Source organism: Aquila chrysaetos, chromosome 7, assembly GCF_900496995.4.
Source record: "Aquila chrysaetos chrysaetos chromosome 7, bAquChr1.4, whole genome shotgun sequence".
Classification (NCBI taxonomy): domain Eukaryota; kingdom Metazoa; phylum Chordata; class Aves; order Accipitriformes; family Accipitridae; genus Aquila; species Aquila chrysaetos.
This window is the reverse complement of record NC_044010.1, coordinates 16,543,756-16,565,122: the sequence shown is the minus strand read 5'-3', so window position 1 is coordinate 16,565,122 and position 21,367 is coordinate 16,543,756. Positions and strand designations below refer to the sequence as shown.

General features: G+C 51.7%; 1 protein-coding gene across 5 annotated transcripts in view; it reads right to left on the bottom strand.

The window, feature by feature from the left end:
* IGSF3 (immunoglobulin superfamily member 3) overlaps window positions 1-21,367 on the bottom strand; it is a 101,544-nt gene that overhangs the window by 9,542 nt on the left and 70,635 nt on the right. For all 5 annotated transcript variants that reach the window (XM_030020231.1, XM_030020230.1, XM_030020229.2 and 2 more), the window contains 2 exons: window positions 20,473-20,877; window positions 1,754-2,164 (listed from right to left, as the gene is read on the bottom strand). In XM_030020231.1, the coding sequence (XP_029876091.1) occupies window positions 1,754-2,164; window positions 20,473-20,877 (816 nt within the window). The remainder of the gene's footprint in view (window positions 1-1,753; window positions 2,165-20,472; window positions 20,878-21,367) is intronic.

Here is a 21,367-nt window from a genome sequence, read left to right as displayed (position 1 = left end):
AAAGGCCATTAGAAATGTAAGGTGATTGAGGGCTGCAAGGGTCCTTTGTCTCCCTACAAACCCTTCCCCCATGGCCACAACCCTGGGGTGTGATGAAAGAAATAAGGAAGGGGAGGGAAAAAATGATGGGAGAAAAAAAAAATGTAGAGGAGGAAAAGAAAATAGGACTGGTGGTTTTTAGGGTCTTCTGAAAATCTCAGGCTACCCACCAACAACGCCCCATTCAGCACAGGGAGCTGGAAACCCACAATCTCCCAGTAGGACCCGGGAGGTCCTAAGTGCACAGACATCTTGTGAGGGCAGGTCACACCTCAATCTTTTCTCATCCTCTTTCTGGGGCAGAGCAGTAGCTTGGTCACACCCCAACCAGTAAGCCCTCCTGTTGTGGGAAAAGGGAAAAAAGCAAGGCAGAGAATGGACAGCTGATTATAGGGAACCACCACTGCAAAACGAGAAGTGGCATGAGGGCAAAGTCACAAATGGTGTTTTGCTGCCTTGGGAATGTCCCTGGTTTTCGCTCCACAATTTCATTGATACACCGGGTGGGGGGGTGACTGCAATTAGCTCTTTTATGTGAAATGACGTGTTGTACACTCCTAACTCCTTCATGACTTCTTTCCAGGAGCACAGTCTGGACTTCCCTGGTACGGCCGCTGCAGCAAGCGACAGGCGCCGTACTTCCCAGAGAGAGGTGGGTGATGCAAAGCAGGGGGCAGATCACAGCTCCCCCCTCCCTGACCACCCCACAGCCATCTCGGGACTGCAGACAGAAACAAGGAGCTGGGACCGGCAGTGAGCAGAATGCTGTGGCCTGCTGCGCTTCCTGTGCAACCTGGCAAAGCTGTGCTGGGGACCATACTCGATATCCCTCTTGTACCCCCATCCACAGAGCTTGTGCCCAGCCAACCAAATCCAGACAGAGAAAATGTATTAAGCATCTTAGTCGAGCCCTGCTATCCAGGTGTGTCCCTCCTGCCTGAGAGATTTTATCCTCCAGAAACAGTCACCCGGAGCAAGTGGGGACACGGCAGGTTTCCTTGTGAAGTACCAATGCTTTGCCTCAGCAGCACACATGGGGTCCAGGCTGCTCTCAGAGATGGTGCTTGCTTCCATGCCTCTGCCCTTTGCACAAAATGAGGGCTCTGTCCCCAGCCTGTGGGGGCCGTCTTTAGCTCCTCCATCAGCCCACCTTTACCAGTGATGTCCGCTGCCACGGAAACCACCAGCAGAGCAGATTTCTCCTTTTCTGGCAGCTAGCTCCCCACCTCATTAAACTCGTTACTCACATCTCGTGCACAGTGCAGAGGGAAAAGAGACAAGGCTCCCCACGCCTGCCAGGATACAGGCACGGAGTAAAATTAAACTGCGTGCAAAACATAAAAATGCTTTCCCAGGCAGGCAGACACCAGTTCTCTCTCAGTAGGTCGCTAGTCGACACTCTTGCTACACAATGCTCTTGAGGATAAAGAAACCTGGCTGGATACAGTGGCATTCTAGATCGTGGGGGATGGACAACCTTCATGTGGGGACACCAAAATGCACGCCAACTCAGCCTAGGTGGAGAAGGGTCACATCAAAGGGGGAGAACATCCCTCTTCGTGCAGGGACGCGCAGGCATGAGGATGCAAAGAGGGGGTGACAAGGCTGTAGCAGAGAGAAGAGGATCCCTGTTGCCCCAGAAAAGCTCGGCGAGCTCACGAGCCATGCGCGAGAGCTGATGCGAAGAGGACCCCACCGGCGCGGCACGTTGTACCTGGCTGCTTGACGGTGACCTCCGTCCGCCCCGACACCTCCTCTGCCAGCTTGTACCAGGCGTGGTTGGGGCTGAGCAGCCACTCCTCCACGTGGCAGTAGTAGCTGCCGCTGTCTCGGACCTCCGCCCGCTGCACTGTCAGGCTGAAGAGCCCCCCCGACGCCGAGCGCTCAAACTGCAGCCGGCCCCGCAGACCCTCCTCTTCTGCGTAGGTGCCATACTCGAAGGCCGAGCTGTGGGTGGTCTTCAGGATGAGCTTGCCATCGGCGTCAGAGGGCTTGTGGACGTACCACAGCACGGCGAAGTGCGAGTCGGGGCTGGTCTGGGATTTCACTGAGCAGTTGAGGGGGATGGGCCGGTTTTCCACCAGAGTGATGCTCCGCTTCGACTTGCTCACCTGCAGCTTGGTCACTGCGAGGGAGGAACAGAGAAGGATGATGAGAGGTGGGACATTAACACAGAAAAGACACTCACCTTATCTGGGGAGGACCAGAGTCCTCCCCCAACTATAGGCACGGCTGCTCTTGCCTGGGTCCCACTTGCACTGGACCTTTAAAACAAAGGCATTTAGTTATTCTCCTAACTAATCTTCTCTCTTCTTTCACCCCTACTCTACTCCTGGATCCTCCCACCATGTCCCTCAGCAAGAGGCTGCTTCTTCACAGTTTGTCCTTTAAAAGATTCCCTTTCTTAATTTACCGTGGTCTGAGGCACCAAACCTAGCAAGAAGACTACACCCAAACTCAGTGGGTTTTTTCATAGTGAAATCATAACACTTGTACCTCAGGGCAATGAGCTGTTGACCTGTTCCAGAGAAAACCATTTCCAGGAAGAGTGAATTAAACAAGACTCTACTGCTGTCATATGCCAGCCATCTCAGTGACACGTAACCCACAGACACGCAATAGCTAGGGGAGCAAATGCAAGCACAACTGGAAAAGAAGAAAGAGCACCAGACTGGAAAGGATCAGCAGGGAGCAAGCTCTGCTGCAGCATCCAGGAGATCTGGCTCCAGGTCCACCATGGACCGCAGAGCCTGGGACAAGCCACAGGCACATCACCTCCCTCGGCTTCCCAAGTGCAACTGCAGCTCCCATGTGGGCAGCTAAGTGGTCGCACAGCGTCAAGGGTGACACGGCAGGCAGTGTCATTAGCTCTTGTCCCCGCAGGGAGAGAGACACACTGGTTTCCAATTCCTCTTTCCCTGCAGGAGCAGGAGATAAAGCCTCCCCTGTATGTGCTTAGGTTGTGCCTGTTGCCCAAGTCTTGACCCAGGGCATTACCATCCACAGGGGAGGACACGAAGTGCCCTCCTGTGACACTTGTGCTTGGTGTGCCCTGGAGCCCTCCTGGCTACAGACCCGAGGAGAGGAGCAGCTCCTGGCCAGGCACACCACTCCTCCCAGCGGCTCTGCCACCGCCTCCCCTCCTTCGCCTCTCCTTGCGTGGCAGCTTCCCTCTGAAAGGGGGCATGCTGTCTTGCCGCCAGGTGAAAGGATTCTGCTGACAGCCGGCAAATCTCTTAACAAAACCTAGTGAGCACCTTGGGCACAAGTGGCATGACAGAAGCGTGGCACCACAGGCACGAACAACTGAAGGCTGCCAGGGGAGCTCTGCCCATCCGTACCCTGGAAACACATCCCACGCATCCTGCGTTTGCAAGGAAGCAATGTTGTCTCCTCTCTCTCACCGAGGCACGGGATCCTCACTTTGCATCCTGCTTTGCTTCCAGCTTCCCTTGGGCCACAGGGTCTTGGGTGCCTGTTGGCACAGGCAATGAGCAACAGAACCAAGGGAGAGGATGGGCACAGGCAAACAACATCACATGGGAGGCAGGAACTCCCACCACAGCGACGCTTTCTGCTCTAACACAGCATCTGAGATGGGCATCTTGGTAACGCATTAGATGTTCCCCTGGAGCCTGGATTGCCTGTGGCTTTAATCAGTATGCTAATAAAGACTCGATGGCTGTGTTACCCCGCAGACAGTGGAGGGAGGGAAGGAGGGAAACAGTCCCTTGTTTTTCTTCCCTAGGGACTTCAACCTAATGGAGAGATTTAGCATCACCCTGTTGTATTTCTGCCATACCTCAGACACACTCCTTCCCCTTTGTTTTGCTTCAGGACAGCAGCCTTAGCCACCGCACCCACACTTGTCTCACCTTTTTGGCTCACCGTTGGTTAAGAAAGGTTATTTCAAGCATTAATCAATCTTCCAAGTCCCTGGGAGATGAACCAATAAAAGGGAAGGTGATTCTCAGCAGTTTCCTTTCTCCCCCAACCCCCTTTCCAAACAGTTTATTTTTAATTGGTACTGGCTTATTTTCTGCAACCGTTACTAAGGAAACCTCTGTTACTATAGCAACCATGTGTATGTTAAGTCAGTAGCCCTATATCTATTAAAATGCAGTATATACACATTCTGCGTGTGGTGGGGTTGCTCAATATCAACACACACATAGAGACAAAGCCAGGGTACGCACAGATCAGAGCTGCTGAGATACAAGCATCCCTCCCAGTGCTCTTCCCACACCGTGGCACCTCCAGGAGATAAAAATGAGGAGGATGGGCACGGAGTAATTTTAAGCCTCATGTTTGGGCTAACAGATGTATTTCACTGAAGCAGTGAGGGCCTGTTCCCAGACCATAATCACGGCAATTCTCACTATGTACAAACAGCACGGACCCCTGAGGTCATCCAAGTGCTCTGGGATGGCCTCTGTGCAGCTCTCCCTGCTCCCATTCAACACTTGGGAAGACTTCTTCTTTTGTGGGGGTGAGGGTGATGGGCAAGAAATCTTACTAACTCTGGCAAAAATGAGTTCTTAAATTTCACGCATGCACCCCAGCCCTCCAAGCCCTCCTTGGCAGCCACTGCAGCCAGCATTCAGGAACTTGCGCACGCATGCACAGAGTCCCCCAAATGTTGATGAGATGATCACGTCTACTGCTGCTACCAGTCAGAGCAGCAGGCCCTGGCAGGGAATTACAGGTCTTCCCTTTGCTAGACTGCACGCACTTGCACAGGTTCGTAACACCATGTGTGAAGTTTCATCTAGATTAGAGGTATCAGTATACGTAATGACACCTCTGCCAATGCACTTCTCATCTAACATGACTTATTTTCCTAACGGAGGCACACCACAGAAGATGCAAGTGCAGGTTTTGTTTCCTTCCCAGAGAATTAAAGAGGAAATTCTCAGTCTTTTCCAATCTGTGAACACCAAATGCTTCCCCATCCAGGCGCTGGCTCCTGCATAGTAAATGCGCACCTACCTCTCCTTCATTACCTTTTGCAGATCCTATAGGAATAATTCACGGCTTTTACAGACCACAGGCTTAAAACTGCTGAGTTGGAAACACTGTGGCACACAGGTTACCTTGGGGCAGCTTCACCTTCAGGCTGCAGGCTGGTTTGCTTGCTCATGTAGAGGAGAGATCCTCTGCCTGCAGTCTGGTTAAGACATGGGAAGCTTTGCAGGGTGGCTCGCACTTCTGCTCTCCCACAGGGATGACCATCAGCCACCACTCACAGATACGCAAATTAATCCAAAAGGCTCATTTTGCATTTGGGAAAATTATTTAAAAAGGGGAAAAAAAAAAAAAATCCTGAAGTTAGTGGTCCAGGGTGATGGTGATGGTAATGGTACAATAGAACACTAGGGAGTCCATCTCCTTCCATCCTGGTGGCAAGTTGACTCCAGCGCAAAGTGGGTCTCTCTACGTCCCACGCAGCTTGCCAGGTCATGTTTAAAGATGCCTGCCATGACATAGAAATGATTGTAGCTGCTGGCGCATGAATGAGATTGCAAGAAGACTGACACCCCAGGCACTGAGCCAGCCAAACCTCGCCCTCCTGACAGGGGGGAAACTCCCTTTCCTGGCTTGGGGATTTGCCTGGGCAGAGAGCCAGGAGAGGGCTCGGCCTTCAAATGCTGAGGTGATCCGGTCTGCCCTAGGGCTTGGGGTTTTGGTGTGCCAGGGCAGGGCTGCTCCAGCCCTGTCAAGCAGCGAAGGTGGTGGGCGCAGCGATGTGAGCAGGCACGGTTACATGGCATTTTCTGCTGCGCTGGCAAGAGGCTGATGTTCTCTTAACAGCCTCCTGAACATCTGCTTAGTGATGGAAGCAGGTGCATGTGTCTAGGTGAAGTTATCGTGCATATCATCTGCAAACCATAATCCTGTTGCCACAATGTCTCCTGACTCCCTGGAGGGTGCCAGTAAAGAGGATATCATACCTTGATGTACTGTAATTGGCCTTACGTACGCTATTAAGGCTTTCAGTTTACACTGGCAACAAGTCATGGTTACAACCCTCATTTTTTTTTTTCAAGCCAGCCTGGTCTCCCAGCCCCTGTGAAGCCATGCAACCTGTGTGAAGAACATGTGCAGGCGTTAAACTCTGCAGTGGTGCTCGGGCAGGGGCCCTGCAGGCTGCACCAGGGCAGAAGACATCAGCTCTCCGATGGCACAGTGACATGCGCTCCCGCACCGCTGAGGGTATCCCGATGCATCGGCTGGAGGAGCTCCGGGAGGTTAAATGGGTGATGACTCACGCTGGAGCCTGGCCAGGACACGGGACTTTACATGCCTGTTCGGGTGGAGAGGCTGGCAAAGACACTCGGTGTCCACAGCAAGCCGATACACTTACTAGACACCTCACTTCACAGACCATCCTCCAGCATCACAGTCCCTTTGCACTACTTCCCAGGCCAAGGAAAACATCCCCACTCATTTGTAGGGACATGCATTGTCTCGGGACCAGCCTCTGGTCCTCAAAGCTTGCACCTCTGGGCTGAGGGTCCAGACAGACCTTACCTGGTCAGACACACCTTACAACCACAGCAGGCTATGACATAGCTAGGTGCTCTACAAGCTGATATATGTGGTAGGGGTTTTCTACACACCATCAAGCAGGCAATCAGTCTCCTCAAGCTTGGCATGTGGTAAGCACAGTTATACAAATATTGGGGGGAAGGGAAAGCAGTCATCAGAGGAGGAGGACAGAGGCAGTGAGGTGATTCACAGCTTTTTTGCTGACTCACTGCCATGGTGAATCCACTTGGCTCCCTCCCCTCTGTTTCCTAATCATCAAGCAGGGGTTACAACACTTAACCTTTACTGAAGCACTTTGCAATCTGTACCTAAAAATGATGTGATAAAAAGATGCTCTGTCTCAGACTCCTTACATCATCTTCCCTTCTAGGCAGCAAGAAAATACAACAGCAGGAGTTTACTTCCCACCTGGGAGCCACTATTACTGAGTCCTGGGAATGGCGATGTTTAATTGCAGCGGAAGATACCCTCCCCCTAAAAAAGCCCCATACAAAACCCCAGCATGCTGCTCTGCAGCGAAGGGGGAGGGGGCCGCTGGCTGGGGAAGAAGCCAGCTCCGCAGGAGCCAGTGGCCATGGTGCAGAAGGAGTGGGCAGGAGGACAGCCACCACCAGCCCAGAGTCCCCGGGGAGCCCTGTCACCGTAGCAGGGAGACAGTGTCCCACTTCGGAGGCTGGTGCCCTCTGGAGAGAGCTCCTCCAGAAGACACTCTTGCCTGGAGAGAACTGATGAAGTGTTGCAAAAAGTTTTCCTGGGGAATGTCCTACTTTTAAAAGCCTCCATTGGGATTTCACTGTGCTGAGGTGTGTGTGTGGTGGTGGGGAGCAGAAATGAGGCCAACCCAACCCGAACCCATCCCCAGTTTAACACCAGACATGGGATTTAGCAGGCCAATCAGGAGAGACTCTTTTCCAGGAGCACAGCCCCAAGATGACTCTTCCTATGAGGAACACATCTCTCCCTGGCACCCTCAGTGTACAATCCTGAAGGGCACTGGCCAGGCTTTTGGCATAAACTCAGCCAATGCCTCAGCCTGTGGTCACAACCCAGAGGTGCCTCATCGTTTCCCTCACTAGGGCCCGAAAAGCACTCAGTGCCCAAATTCCTCCCAGGTGATGTTCACCTGGGATTCAAGAGACCTGTGCGCAGGTCACTGCCTGGCCACTGGCTTAGACATGCACTAACTCTCAGCCCTCTGCCAGCCCCTCTCCCTTCCACAAAGCAGGGCTCAAGAGCCTCCACCAGCTCCACACACGTTACAAGGACACCAGCGTTCATGACCATGGGGAACTAGGGAGTCAAGCAAGTACATGCCAGCATGTACTGACTCAGCATGGCGAGGGTGGGTGACTCATGTTTACCAGGTTAGCTGAAAGCAAACCAATGTTCAAAAGGGAAAGATGGGTGAGCCCTTTCAGAGAAGAGGCATCAGAGGAAAAGCATTCACAGAGGGAAGAAGATGAGACGCTCCTAGGAGGACCTTGCTCATTGGGCTTAACCATGGCATAGAAATCACAGCAAAGTAGAGACAAAGACTTCCAGCACCAGGGCAGCCTCCCCGGAGACGGCAGGAGCATGGCAGCACAGCTCCCGACTCGACTCCTGCTATTCTAACAGAACACAATTCCTCCTGAAACTGGATTAGCGAGGTTGCAAATTGCATTAGCCGACATAGGAGGCTGCTGGTGCAACAGGAGCAGGAGAAAGGGAAATAGCATTAGACTTTGCCTGCCATTATTACTGCCATTATTAACTTGTCACTTTACTGTAGTGTTCCTATAACAATGAATTATTGCCTGCAAACAGGCTGACATGATTGAATTACTGGGAGAGCAGCTCCATGGGAAGGAGAGACAACGTTAACTGTTTCCTGAGGAAGGATCAGCTGCTGCCCTCTCCCAAGCGGGCAGACAAAAGGCCAGAGGCTTCGACTTTGAACACCAACCTGCCATCCTGACCTTCAGCAGTGCTCGTTTCAGAGCAATGCCAAAAGTTTCTATGGTCCCCAAACTGCTCAGGTCCTGGTTGCAGGGGGGCTGCTCTGGGTTGGACATGCAAACAAAAGCAGAATGTATGTCTGTCTGTGGCAGCGATAAAGATCCACGGCTGGAGCTCTCCCATCTTTGCAGGTCTTCCTGCAACCTCTCTAGCCTACTAATTTCATAAAGCTAAATCCTCATTTTTGCATGCTCCTACTTTCTGGTATACAGAAGATAGGTGCCTGGACAAGCCACCAAACTGAATAACTGCTAGTCTAGATAGATGTGGGTCACGTTTTTTTCAACCCTCCCCCCTTGCAGGGTCAGTACTGTCTGCTTGCAATCAGACAGGCTGTTAATCCGACTCTGCTCTCTCCGGCCTGACTCCCCTGGAGAGATGGTGTGACAGCCCTTCCACAGAGGGCTGTGCCAGGGCAGAAGCCCTGCGTGGAGCGGGAAGGAGCAGGCATGCCTTCACCCACCCAGGCCATGTCCCCTGGTATCACCCTGGGTGCCATCCAAAAGCTACCCCCAATCCCCTGGGGTTTGAGAGGCTTGACTCTGCCTGCAAGTACTTTTGCTAAAAATCAGCTACACGACACTTCTCCCCAAATTTACTGTTCCTTGTATGAATGCTGCAAATAGTGCTTCCTGCAGCACGGACTGGGGGGTGCTCCCAGCCCCAGGAGCAAACCTAGGAGCTGGCTGTGACCCACCTCCTCTCAGGGACAGAAAGAGGCCAGGAATAAACCACCAAGTGACCCACATTTCAGTATGTTCAGCAAGTTGCTGCAAAGTCCACAGCCCAGCAGGTGCAGATGTTCCCTCGCCTCACAGCCTGCTGCTGCAGCAAGACGAGCTGGGCACTTAAATAGCTGTGCACATCCATGCTGACCATCACCCATTCCAACAGCCCCAGCCCAAAATTCAGCCCCAAGCACAGGCATGTGCCCTGAAGCACACTCTACTACTGCAGCTTGGGGAATCGCAGCTTGATGCACTCAAAATGCTACTACAGGGTGCTGTGGCTGTGGCAAAGCAGAACAGGCATCTCTCCTCAAACTCTGCGGCGGACCTGCCTGCCCTGCTGTACCCCCACCAGCTTCAGGCCCATAGAAGGTGAGCACTGCATCAGCCAAATCTACTGACAAGCAGCCCAATGCCCCCCCCTTCTCAAAAGCCGCACAGTCAGACTGCTGACTTACCAAACACATAGATAGCGGGTCAAGACCATTGCTGCATGCCTCATGCTGTGGCACAAAGACTGCAGGCTGTGACAAGGACATCTGCTCAGCTAAGGGACAGCCTGAGATTACCAGCCGTGTCGCGCTGGAGTCTGCGGAGCTGCTAACAAACTAGCAGGTTACCAAGCAGGGCCTCAGGGAAGCATGCATATGTGACCCAGAAAGTCTCTTTAAAGCCCAGAAGCCATAGATCTGTGAGTGTATACAGAAAAGGCTGTGTGTGTAGCTGCAGGGATGGAGAAAGCTGGGAAGCCCACAGCCTCCACGTCCAGCCATGGATAAGCCAGAGACCACTGGCTGGGACATGCCGCTGGCCTGGGAAAAGCAAGAGCTTCCCCAAGAAACAGAAACCACGTCTCTCTGAAGGACAGCAAGAAACAAATACACCCCAAAGCAAAATGACCCACAAACCTAAAACTAGAAACCTTCCTGCCAAACCCTGAAATAAATGTGAAAGTTCTGCAGGAGAGGGAGGAGGGGAGGGAGGAATAAAAGATTTACAGTATGAGTTGTGCCTGCTGTCAGAAAACAATATACGGCTCACTGATCACTTGTAAATTAAAATATGGAGATAGGATCACTGGAAGATAAATTCAGTACCAAGCTACAGCCACAGAGGATAAAGAAAAAAAAAAGTAACATACTGAGATATTTAATCAACTCCTTGTCAGAAAGATTTCAAGCAAAGGAGTGCTCTGTCAATTAGGAAAAAAAAGTAATTAAATGTACCCGAAGAGCAAGTCATAACACATACAGCAGCACCACACACAAACTCCCATGCCATTCTGGAGGCTGGCCATTAACGGCCGAGTTTCCTAACAGGGTGTCAGAAAAATACTTGAGGAGTTTGTGTAGGTGCACGCTAAGAGTACAGCTGCACCTTATAGTGCATGGCTGACTTTTGCATGCACTGTATTTGACTTGAGCATTTTCAGCGACTACCGCTGAAAAGCTGGCTGCTACGCAGAGAGAGATGAGACACTGAGGGTGGTATGAAATGCTGTTTTCTTGCCATCCAGAGAGCAAGCTCTCCAGACAGACCTCTTGCAGGATCATGAGTTCCTCTGGATGCTGCCCACACCAGCCCTGCCAGCCCCAGGTTGTCAGTGCTGCCCTCCGTGCAAAGATAAAAGTCCCCTGAGAACAACCTAACTGAATCCATCCAAGAGCTAGCTCACTCCACTCACCTTTAAGTATTCCCTTCCACCGGGCTAATTTTCTGCAGCTTTAGTAAAATGAGCTGGCACACAGCGGGATCGATGCTGGCACAAGGAATGGGACAGGAGCATGCAGCCAGCAGCACATGTCAGGGATGAGGATCACCTTCTGCACAACCAAGTGCTATATCAGCTCCACCTGTACCCTAAATGGTCATGATGATGATGATGCCTCCATAAATTAAATGGCAAGTTCAGCTACTGTGTAGAAGAACAACCAAGTGAAATGAGCCATCTGTCATTTCTTAAGAAATTGTCGTCTTGAACTTCTTAGGGACCGAGGAAGTATTACAGCAGGATGGGCTACAGCTCTATCATTATCTGCACTCCCTGCTTCTCTGTTATATGGGACAGGGAAAACTCTAGGAATTTTCTTTAACAGCATCCCAAATGCCTATTTAAGCGAGTAAGACAGCCCTGGGAGCCAACTTTTATGTATACATGTTAAAAGACCCTGAGCCATAGGTTCAGCATGTCTGGAGCCTGCCATTTTGCTGTAAGGAAGCAGATGGCAGGAATTTATTCTTTGACCAATATCAGAACAGGTAGAAACCCCAAAAGCCCCTTATGAACCAAAGTTCTAGAAAAGCATTCAGATAAAAATTGTCCTTGTTTATTCTGCTGACACAGAGGTATTAATCTTACAAGGTAAAATCACCATGGGAAGACATAGCTGGGTTTATTTTACTGAAGTTGCTTCCTTTACGTGGGCATTGCTACACCACTTGGCCATGCAGGTCACTGTCGCATTGAAGAGCAAAGCCATTGTGTCCAGCCAGCCGTGTCCCACCAGTGGAAGACACCCCCAGACGATCAGTCGAACCAATGCTCATGAAGGCAAGAGGCAGGGGATTTACTGTAACTGGGGCTGGGCCGTCTCTCTGCCTGGCTGTTCAGTACTGTTCTTCTCAAAACAGGACACGGTCTGGCTGTGCAAAGGACTGATGGAGAATATGTAGTTTCTCGAACCAGGAGAAGCATCCCACGCAATGCAGAAGCTAGAAAAATGGTATAGGTCCCATGCACAAGGATGGACAGCCTAAGCTGCTGCTTGGGCATGCTGGGAGAGACACCTGGGCTGGGTACCACTCTGACTGGAGGGCTGAGAGCACAGCAAGAGAAAAATCATGCTGCTGCAGCACTGAGCCTGCTGGCCCCAAGGCCATTCACCTTGTGGAGACCAGTGGGGTAGCTAAGGGGCTGGGGCTCCATGCATGGACTGGGGAAGGAGAATGGTGGTCAACACCTGGCTGGAAACCCGCTTATCACCAGTGCTCCCTCTCCCCCAAGGGCTGCCTCTGCTGACTCTGCTTTTGAAGTCTTCAAGGACATGAGGGATAGACATTGTGCAGCTCTAAAGCTTTGTGTAAGTACTGTTCACCGTAGAGTATTTTAGTCCAAGGAGAGCAAACAGGGAATCAATGAGAAGCTAAAGTGTGTGGAGAGAAGACGTTCAAGACAACATCAAAGAAGTTCCATGTGCACAGACTGCAAACAGGTTGACACTGTGGTTCTGTATATGCATGCTGCAAATGGGAGTGGAAAACCGCTCAGGAGGTATCAAAGAGAGAAGCAGAGAGTGCTTTGAAATTGAAATGAAAAAACTGCTCCTCAAAAAGTAACCGTGAAGAGAGTTAATTTGAACGGAGCAGCATATTCTGAATACAGCCCAGGTCTCCTGACATTGTCAGTCTTGTCAGGGGGCTGAAAAGTAAGACTGCCCCCAGTAAGATCAATGGGCACACACAGAGCAGGCTGAGCCAGGTTACGGTCCCACTAGGTGCAAGGATGCATTCCCACCCCCTTCACCCTCATGAAATGCATCCAAGATGCTTCATACATTTAAAGTCCAACTTCTCAGGTTATGTCCTTGGGTGCATTTTCCAGGCTGAAGCCCCAAGGGAAACCCTGAACATAACTGACTGCAATCAGCTTAACACACTTGGCCCTGACACAAACATTTCACGGGCAAACCTGCAGAGGAGCCAAGTATCCCAGATGGGAAACCGAAGGCAGGGGGAGGTGAATCACAGCTCTGACCCTGCAAGGCCAGTGTCAGCATCCCCAGCATGGGGTTGGGAACGCTGCAGCACATCCAGCACAAGCTCCCTCCCCTGCTGTTCAGGCTGATGGGCTTGTTTTGACGTGGCAGTCTTTTTGTGGGATCAAGATGGCATTTGCTCTGGATGCTTTGGCTCTGCTGGCACCAATGTAACCTCACACCAATGTGTAACCTGCACTGGGCCAGATTTGCCTGGCTGAGTGATGTGGTGGAGCACCTCTCCGATACCCATGAGCGCAAAACCACAGCTGGATTTACAAGGCCAGTCAGGAAGCGCCCTGCTTGGAGTGTGGCAGGGAAAGCATCCTCACATGGATACATGCCCATGGATGAAACCCCACCTCAAATCTGTATTTACAAACCAGTGCCCAAACACTAGAGGTTATGTTATGCACCACAGTGGCAGCAATAAGAGGAGGCTCTCAGGTGTGTGTGACAGTGATGGTACATGGAGGGAGGACGAGGATGTTGGGAGCAGGGTGTGATGGCTAAGTGTAGAGAAAAAGCACCCTGGGGTGCCAGCGTGGGATAAATAACTGTGCCAAGGAGGTGGCAGCAAGTCTACGTGGGGAAGCTGTCCCAGAGGACCTGGCAAGTGTGGGGACAGAGCTCCCCAGGGCAAACGTGCAGGGGTAAGAGACTACCAGGGGTACAAGGTGGAAGAAGAAAACTCACCTGTGTTACCTGGAAAAGAATAAGAGCTCCAGCTGGGTCGCTAATGCAGGTCTATGCAAGGGGACAGCCCTGGGTCACGCAACACTGAACCCCTTCATTTCGTCTGTTCAGTGTGCTGGAAGCCAATAGGAAAGAGCAGCAGCTCTGAGGCAGAACAGCAGGTCTTACCCCACTGGCAGTGAAGGGAAAGGGGCAAGTCCCCGAGCACCCAGGGGAGGAGACTGCTCTGTGCCACAGTCGCAGCTGCTGATGAACAGCCTCCTGTCTCCCCTGAGCATTTCTTGAGTACAACTACTTGCCAGATGGAGCAGGCAGCTGTAAAGCAGAGAAGCAGTGCGATTCTACAGAGCAAAACCACTCTGGGATGAAGCAAGCAGCAAACTTAAGCTTCCAGACTTCACTTCTGTAAGGAAGTTTCCAGCTCATTAGCTTTCTTTGTTTAACTTTATTGCTGGATACTGCCAGCAGCAAAAAGTATCAGGTTTTTAAGTAGGCACTTTGTGGCCCTTGAAAACACTTGTTTGAGCCTCCATTCAAGAGTCTGGTCAGTACGCACTGGCCACCCACTGTAGAAAAGGCATCTTTCACATCCATCCAGGACAGGTTTCCTCACATGCAGACTTTACTAACAAATGAGATGGAAGAAAGTACTTAATAGTAATATCTGATTTTAATTTGTTAGGGAAAGCCTCTCCTTATACTCTACAGCGTCTTTGCAATTGTTTGAAAATCAGTCCTCTTCTCCCAACATTAAGCGTGCCACAGAGCAACCTGTTTTTCCAATTCTCCTCTGCCTCATCCCCTCCTCATCCTCCCAGCATCCCCAGCCTGCGCAACCACAACCATCCCCTGCTTGGCTGCTCACTGAGTCTTCAGAGGGAAGGACGAGCGGGATACTGAGTAGTCTCTCTGTGGCTGCCAGGGATGGGCTTGGACAAAGAGGTAAGGGACCTCTGCTCTCTGCTCCTTAGGTTCCTCTGGCCACTGCTAGCCCAATGCAGCCAGGCTGATGTCAGTGGTGGTTTCTTGTGGACAGTAGGAGAGTGGCAGAGTGCTCTGCGCTCACCCGGGCACAGGGTTTCAGAGAAAGCACAGCTCTGGCTCACCCTGCTCTCAAAGTAAGGTTCAGGCACAAGCCTCCCCCAGCTTCTCCAAGGCCAGCTTGAGGAGCCTCCACCCTCCCCCTCCACAATGGTTTCAACTTGACAGCTTCTAATAAACCAAACTTTACGAAGCAGCCCCTAGAGAGCCCGTGGAAGCTAATTAATGCTCTAATGAAGAGCATGACTGCCTTGTTTGCTTGACGGCTCCCAGGTCAATCAATCTGCTGTAGCATGGCTTGTAAAAAAGCAGCAAGGAGCCCAGCATCCCTGGCGTCTGCTCAGTTGTCATCCTCCACCACCCCTCCCCATCCCTCCTCCCACGTTCATTACTGTCGAAAACCCGTCAGCAAGAGAGCAGATTTATAGAGGCGATTGCAGCTTCTCCCTGTGTGCCTGCTCCAGGATTAGTCACGAAGGAACTGGCCGAGGGACGCAAGGACGGAGGGGTGGGAAGAGTGCAGAGGCATGGGGAGGTGGGTGCCCTGCAGGTCGGGATGGGCAGGTCTGTGCTGTGAGGGGGGTGCTCGGGGCGGGGGGTTTGCCACAACCTCCTGCTTATGTGAAAGCCCTGCTTTTTTGTTCTGCTGTTGTCAGAGAGACTCCCCAGCACTCAGACCCCAGGCCCTCTCAAAGCTCTGCCGAATCGCCCCATCGCTTGTGCTGCAGGGGAAAGATAAGTGCAGTAATAGACACGAGGACAATGGCAATTTAATACACCAGCACAAATCTATTCAAGCCTCCTTTCCAAAAGAGTCCTATCCAGACGTCCTAGCCTGCCCAGATCACTGCACAGTCCCCATCATGCACTGTGCCGCCAGAGACTGTCTGCTACCCTTGTCTGAGTCCTGCAGACTGCACAGACACATGCCGCTCCCAGACAGCACCTCCCGTCTCAGCTGCTCCATCCCCGAAAATCCGGCAGGGAGAAGCAAGGTCCAAGGAGGAGCCGGGAACAGAGCCTGCCTCACAGCCCTCAGGTCTCCCCTTGACCCACATGCATCTATCTAGCTTCTTCCCTCGGGCAGGACCCAGAGCCCAGGCACCATTCCCCCTCTGTGCTGTCTGAGGAAGTGGGCAGAGAGCAGCGAAGGGGTACTGCTCAGCCAGCATCCTCACACCGAGAGCTCAGCCCAAATCCAAACGCTTCCAGGGTCATCTGGATTCAAAAGGAACTGCCTGCACCTCTGCCTCCCCTAAAACCTGAGAGATCAGCAAGTGCCAGGGAGTCACCACACCTCCAAGCACAGGACACAACTGTCCTGACTGACCTCTTGCAGACCAGCCTGGTAAAGCTTGCATGGAGGATGCTCTTCTCCACCTGGAAAGGTGCAAGTGTGCAAAGGGCAAGGCAACGTCACTAGAAGGGAAAGGGGTGGTAAGCCCTCGGGGCAAGCTCCAGTGTTCAGGGATGAAAGAACCGGGGTTTCAGAGGCAGGCCAGATACCGCAGCAGAAGGGGAGCCCCAAACACAAGGATGTGGTTGGGAAGAAATCTCTACCCCTGCACTTGGGGCTCGCTCCAAGCTTAGCTTGCAGTCCTGTGCACGGTCTCCTGCCAGCTTTGGCTTCAAGGAAGCAGGTGGCATGAACTGAGCCGTACTTTTATTGTTCCTCCCTCTCTGCTGCAATGTGAGCTCAGCAACAAAGAAACAACAGGCAGCTTGAGAGATGGAAGTAAAAAGGAGAGCACTGCATTGTAAGAACATGAAATGGCCACAAGCAATCTAGACAGTCTGGTCCACAATCCTGCCTGACAGACCCCCACACCAGCCCAGATTTCTGCCCCAGCCTACAGAAGTCAAAACCCAGCACTCATCCTACAGCAGTGCAGGTCTCTCTCCCTGCAAAGCGCACACGAGCTACCAGGGGCTGCGTGCCCCTACCTGTGCACAACCCTCCCTCTACTTTGCAACCCAAGGTGCGCAGGCTTGCATGACATTGAGGAGCAGGCCATGAAAGGGAGCTTCAGATCCTACTGCTGCTGCTGGTGAGTTTTCACACACCAGCAAGTGACGAACACCATGCCCTCATGATATCTACATTCTCTAGAAGCTCTCACACATACAGCCAGCACCCTTTATGGGGCTTTTCCTCACACTGCCAGTCCTTTTAATGGCTTCATGCCCAAGGGGCCAGGAATGTCACACTCAAAAGGCCAAATCTGGCTCCAGATGCCATGCAGCACACTTGTGCCATCCCACCCACAGACCCTGTATTCAGAGCTGGGTTAACGCTGCCATTGCCTGCCTTATTCACTCCCTCCTTCAGGAGCTATGTGTTTCATTTCTCAAATACTGCTCATTTCTTCCTTTGAGTAGGAAAGGACTGGAGTGTTTCAAGCTGCTGACGTTTCCTCAACATTACCTGTTGGCCATGAGACAGCCGTATATCCTCTTTTTGGCTGGGATAGAGTTAATTTTCTTCCTAGTAGCTGGTATAGTGTTATGTATTTAGGATGAGAAGAATGTTGATAACACACTGATCTTTTCAGTTGTTGCTAAGTAGCATTCATACTAAATCAAGGATTTTTCAGCTTCTCATGCCCAGCCAGCAAGAAGGCTGGAGGGGCACAAGAAGTTGGGAGGGGACACAGCCAGGACAGCTGACCCAAACTGGCCAAAGGGGTATTCCATACCATGTGACGTCATGCCCAGTATATAAACTGGGGGGAGTTGGCCGGGGCGGGGGGGGATCGCTGCTCGGGAACTGACTGGGCATCGGTCAGCGAGTGGTAAGCAACTGCATTCTGCATTACTTGTTTTGTATATTCCAATCCTTTTATTTTTATTATTATTATTTTATTATTATTATTGTTATTATTATTATTTTCTTCCTTTCTGTCCTATTTAACTGTTCTTATCTCAACCCACAAGTTTTACTTTTTTTTTTTTCCAATTCTCTCCCCCATCCCACTGCGGGGGCAGGGGAGTGAGCGAGCAGCTGCATGATGCTTAGTTGCTGACTGGGGTTAAACCACAACACTGTAGGTGAAATTACTTTGCAGCCACATTAATACATGTAATTCAAAACCAGCACTGCCACCTCTGCAGTTACCACTCAGCACGGATGACAACTACAAACACCACCCACTGCAAGAGTGCCAAGGAGAGACAGCCTGAGCACTGAAACAGCAAACCGACACACCAGAAGAAGCTCCAGCACCCTGTCCCTTGAGGATGTGGGATTTCACAAAGCAAAGAGATTAATGAAGCAATCAGGCAGGCACTATTTTACCTTTCTCACCTGAACACACTTTAAAGGCTGACATATATCGATTGTCACATCTGCACCTGGAACCTGTCAAATAGAAAGGTCACTCTAACAAACAGGGAGCAGGGGTTTAAGAAGAAACTAGAACCCCAACAAACTTACAATCTGGAAACACACAGTGGCTCAATTTGCCAAAAGACCTCCCAACAAGCCTTCTTTACAGCATCCCTTAGCGGATTGGTAGCGGAGATAGTTCACCCCAAACTCACTGGCATATGGGTCAAGGCAGGAACCCATGGCTAGTGGCAAGGGAAAGGAGAAAACTAGGACTAAGACACCCAATAGCAGCCTGAAGTTATCTCAGATTAAGGTGACTACAGAGACATAGAATTAGACTGACAGAGCTCTCAGGTGTTCAATCATTCAGAGGTCCTGAATGACCTCTTCTGAAGAAGCCCTGGATATTAATCTGAAAACCAGCACCTGCTTCATCATCACAGGTCTGACTGCGGGGGCTCTAGCATATTCATTCAGTAGTGTCTGAGGAAGGCACCTCCCACATCATCCTGGATCCTCTCTGGAGATTATCCAGCCAAAGACCCAGCAACGACATGACATGACCCTCTGCAGCCTGCAAAACCAGAGGGAACCACAGCAGTTGCTGGGACAACTGCCAGCATTGCATTCATGGAGAACATCAACCATCCGCTCTCAGAGGCTGCCTGGGACATGGAAACAAAACACAGAGAGAGTGCAACCATGGTGCTGGGGACGCTCTGAGGAGTGCCTCTCTTCTCTTCCATCCCCCCTTGTGAGCCATAAAACCACAAACATTATGCAAGGCTCATTGGACTGACAGCTAAGATTTGTGTAGCAGTAGTTTGTTGAGCAGCAGGGAGATAGGGAGAGATAAAAACCATGGAGACCTAGACGACTTGTTCTGTTAAGGCATCACTTGATGGCTACTGCTCCAGTAAAGAACTGGCTGCCAGAGCACGGTTTAAATGTCCTTTAAATGTGCCCCTCGACACCCTGAGCTGTGACACAGAGGCTCTCTTCTGGAAGCTGTTAGCAAGGAATTCTCTTTCTCTCTCTGTCTCACACACATATGCATGCATAGAGATGTGCCATGAAGAAGCATATTACTCCAGGGACCATATCCAGTCAATGCTGTTATCTAGGGAAATAAGCTAAAATGATGAACATCACCAACCTGACCTTGTGAGTAATAAAACATGTATTACAAGGCAGGATAATCAAGATAAATGGAGGAGATTAACCTGGAGATGAGGGCAAGGAAGGAGAGCGGGAAGAAAGATGATGGAGAGCTCATGAGGCACTGGGAGCTCACAGCATGCCCTGATTTTTCTGAAGATATGCTAAGGGTTGGGGAAGATGGAGGAGAGTATGAAAAACTAAGGGGAAAAACACAAAGCCAAGCCAGAAGACAGACCTTAGGAAGGAGTCCTCCTGCACAGGAACATGAAGGGAGGACTACCATGCTGCAAGGACCTGAGCCAAGAGTCTAGAAGGTGCTAAAAGCCTCATTCCAAACATCAGCTCCAGCCCTAAGGCCGAGACAGCAATAAACCGTTCAGCTCAGCGACGGTCCAGAGCTGCTCTGACCATGTATCTCTGCACCGTTCATGGACAATAGAAGGCACCACCAAAATATCAGTGACAAGGCCTACAGAAGGCACCTAACTCTCTCCACTGCCTGTACAGGGAACATAAGCACCTTGTAGGTTTTCTGACTTTCCCTGCCAAGTCAGGTGTCTGTTGCCTAGCTGTTGCACACTCTGTGTGGGTACCCATGGCCTCAGTGACTTCCAGCTGGAAAGAGCTCAACTTCTCGTGGAGAGGAAAGTCAGGCTCTTTGATTACTATCTGCTTTTGAAGATGCCTCCAGCAGAACGAGAGATGCAGCCAGTTACTAGACAAGAACTGCAGCACCTCACCTATGGTGCACGTGCACGTGCAGGCTTTGGTGGGAGCACGTCTCTCTTCTTTGATCCTGTTTGCCCCCTCCCTCTCCTATCTTCCCCAGGTTAGTCTGCTCTGATGAATGGAGGTGGCAACCTAAAAGCCACTTCCGTCTCACAAGAACAGCCCAGAGACTGGACCAAGCTTCGGTCACCTCACTTCCCAGAAGAAAACCCCACGAACAGCATATGAGGAGCAATGAGAGGACCCAGTTCCACAGAGGAGAATAAGGGAACTCCAACATATCCACTGCCGAAGAGCCAAGCAGTTCCTCCTGAGCCACGTGCAAGTGTGAGATGTCAGCTGCAGCCACAAGAGCAGTCCTCATTCTGGAGGGACCACCACAGCGCTGGTACGTACCCTGTCCCCACAATACACCCCCCAGCCCCTCTCATGCGCTCTTGGCACTCACCTGGCCGCAGGACCCTGATTTCCAGCAGGTTGGAGGTCCTGTCTGCCAGCCGCGTCCAGCTGCTGTTGTAGTTCTTCCTCCAGAGCTCAGCCACACACTGGTACTTGCCGGCCTCCGTGTCGCTTGCCCTGCTGATGCTCAGGCGCACGTTGTTGCTGGACTCAGCCTTCTCGATGGCAGTGCGGGTCCGGAAACCCGCGTACCTGTCACCCCACTGCACCCCACCATCGCGTGTGAAAGTGACCAGGTCATGAAACTCGGTGCTGCCTGCTGGCTGGAAACGCCACGTCACCGACACCGGTACCCATGATGGGTAGTGGGGCTTGATGATGCACTGGAGGTCGAAGGACTCGTTGTAGGTCACCCCGGGGGTGCGGGAGATAGCTGTGACAGCAAAGCCAGCCTCTGCAGAAAGAAAGAAAAAGGCTTTGAGAGACACCTGCCTAACAAGGCCCTGCTGTTAGCATGCAAAAGCTAGAGCGTAGTCATCCAGTTGCAGGCCTGGAATAATCAGCCGCTCACATTGTGTTGGCTCCTCGTTTGCAATTGCAAAGTGACACGAAAAGCAGCGGCAAAAACACACTTAGCTGCCTGCGTAGCGGTGACTGCCTGCATGAGCACTGGCTGCAGCAGCAGCAGGATCGCACTCAATTTCTGCCCAGAGGAGCGAGATCCCCTGAGACCCGGAGGGCGAGCAGCCAGCGCTGAATGCTGCCAAAGCCCCGTATGGAAACGCAGCAGCGCAGTGGCACGGGAACAGCACCACGCAGAGCAGCTACCCAGCACCAGCCTGACCGCTCGCAGGCCCCGCAATTCACATCCATCTCGCAGGCAAGGGGTCCCCACGCCATCCCCCACCCCAGGTCTGTGGCTGGTTGCTGCAAGTGAAGGGAAG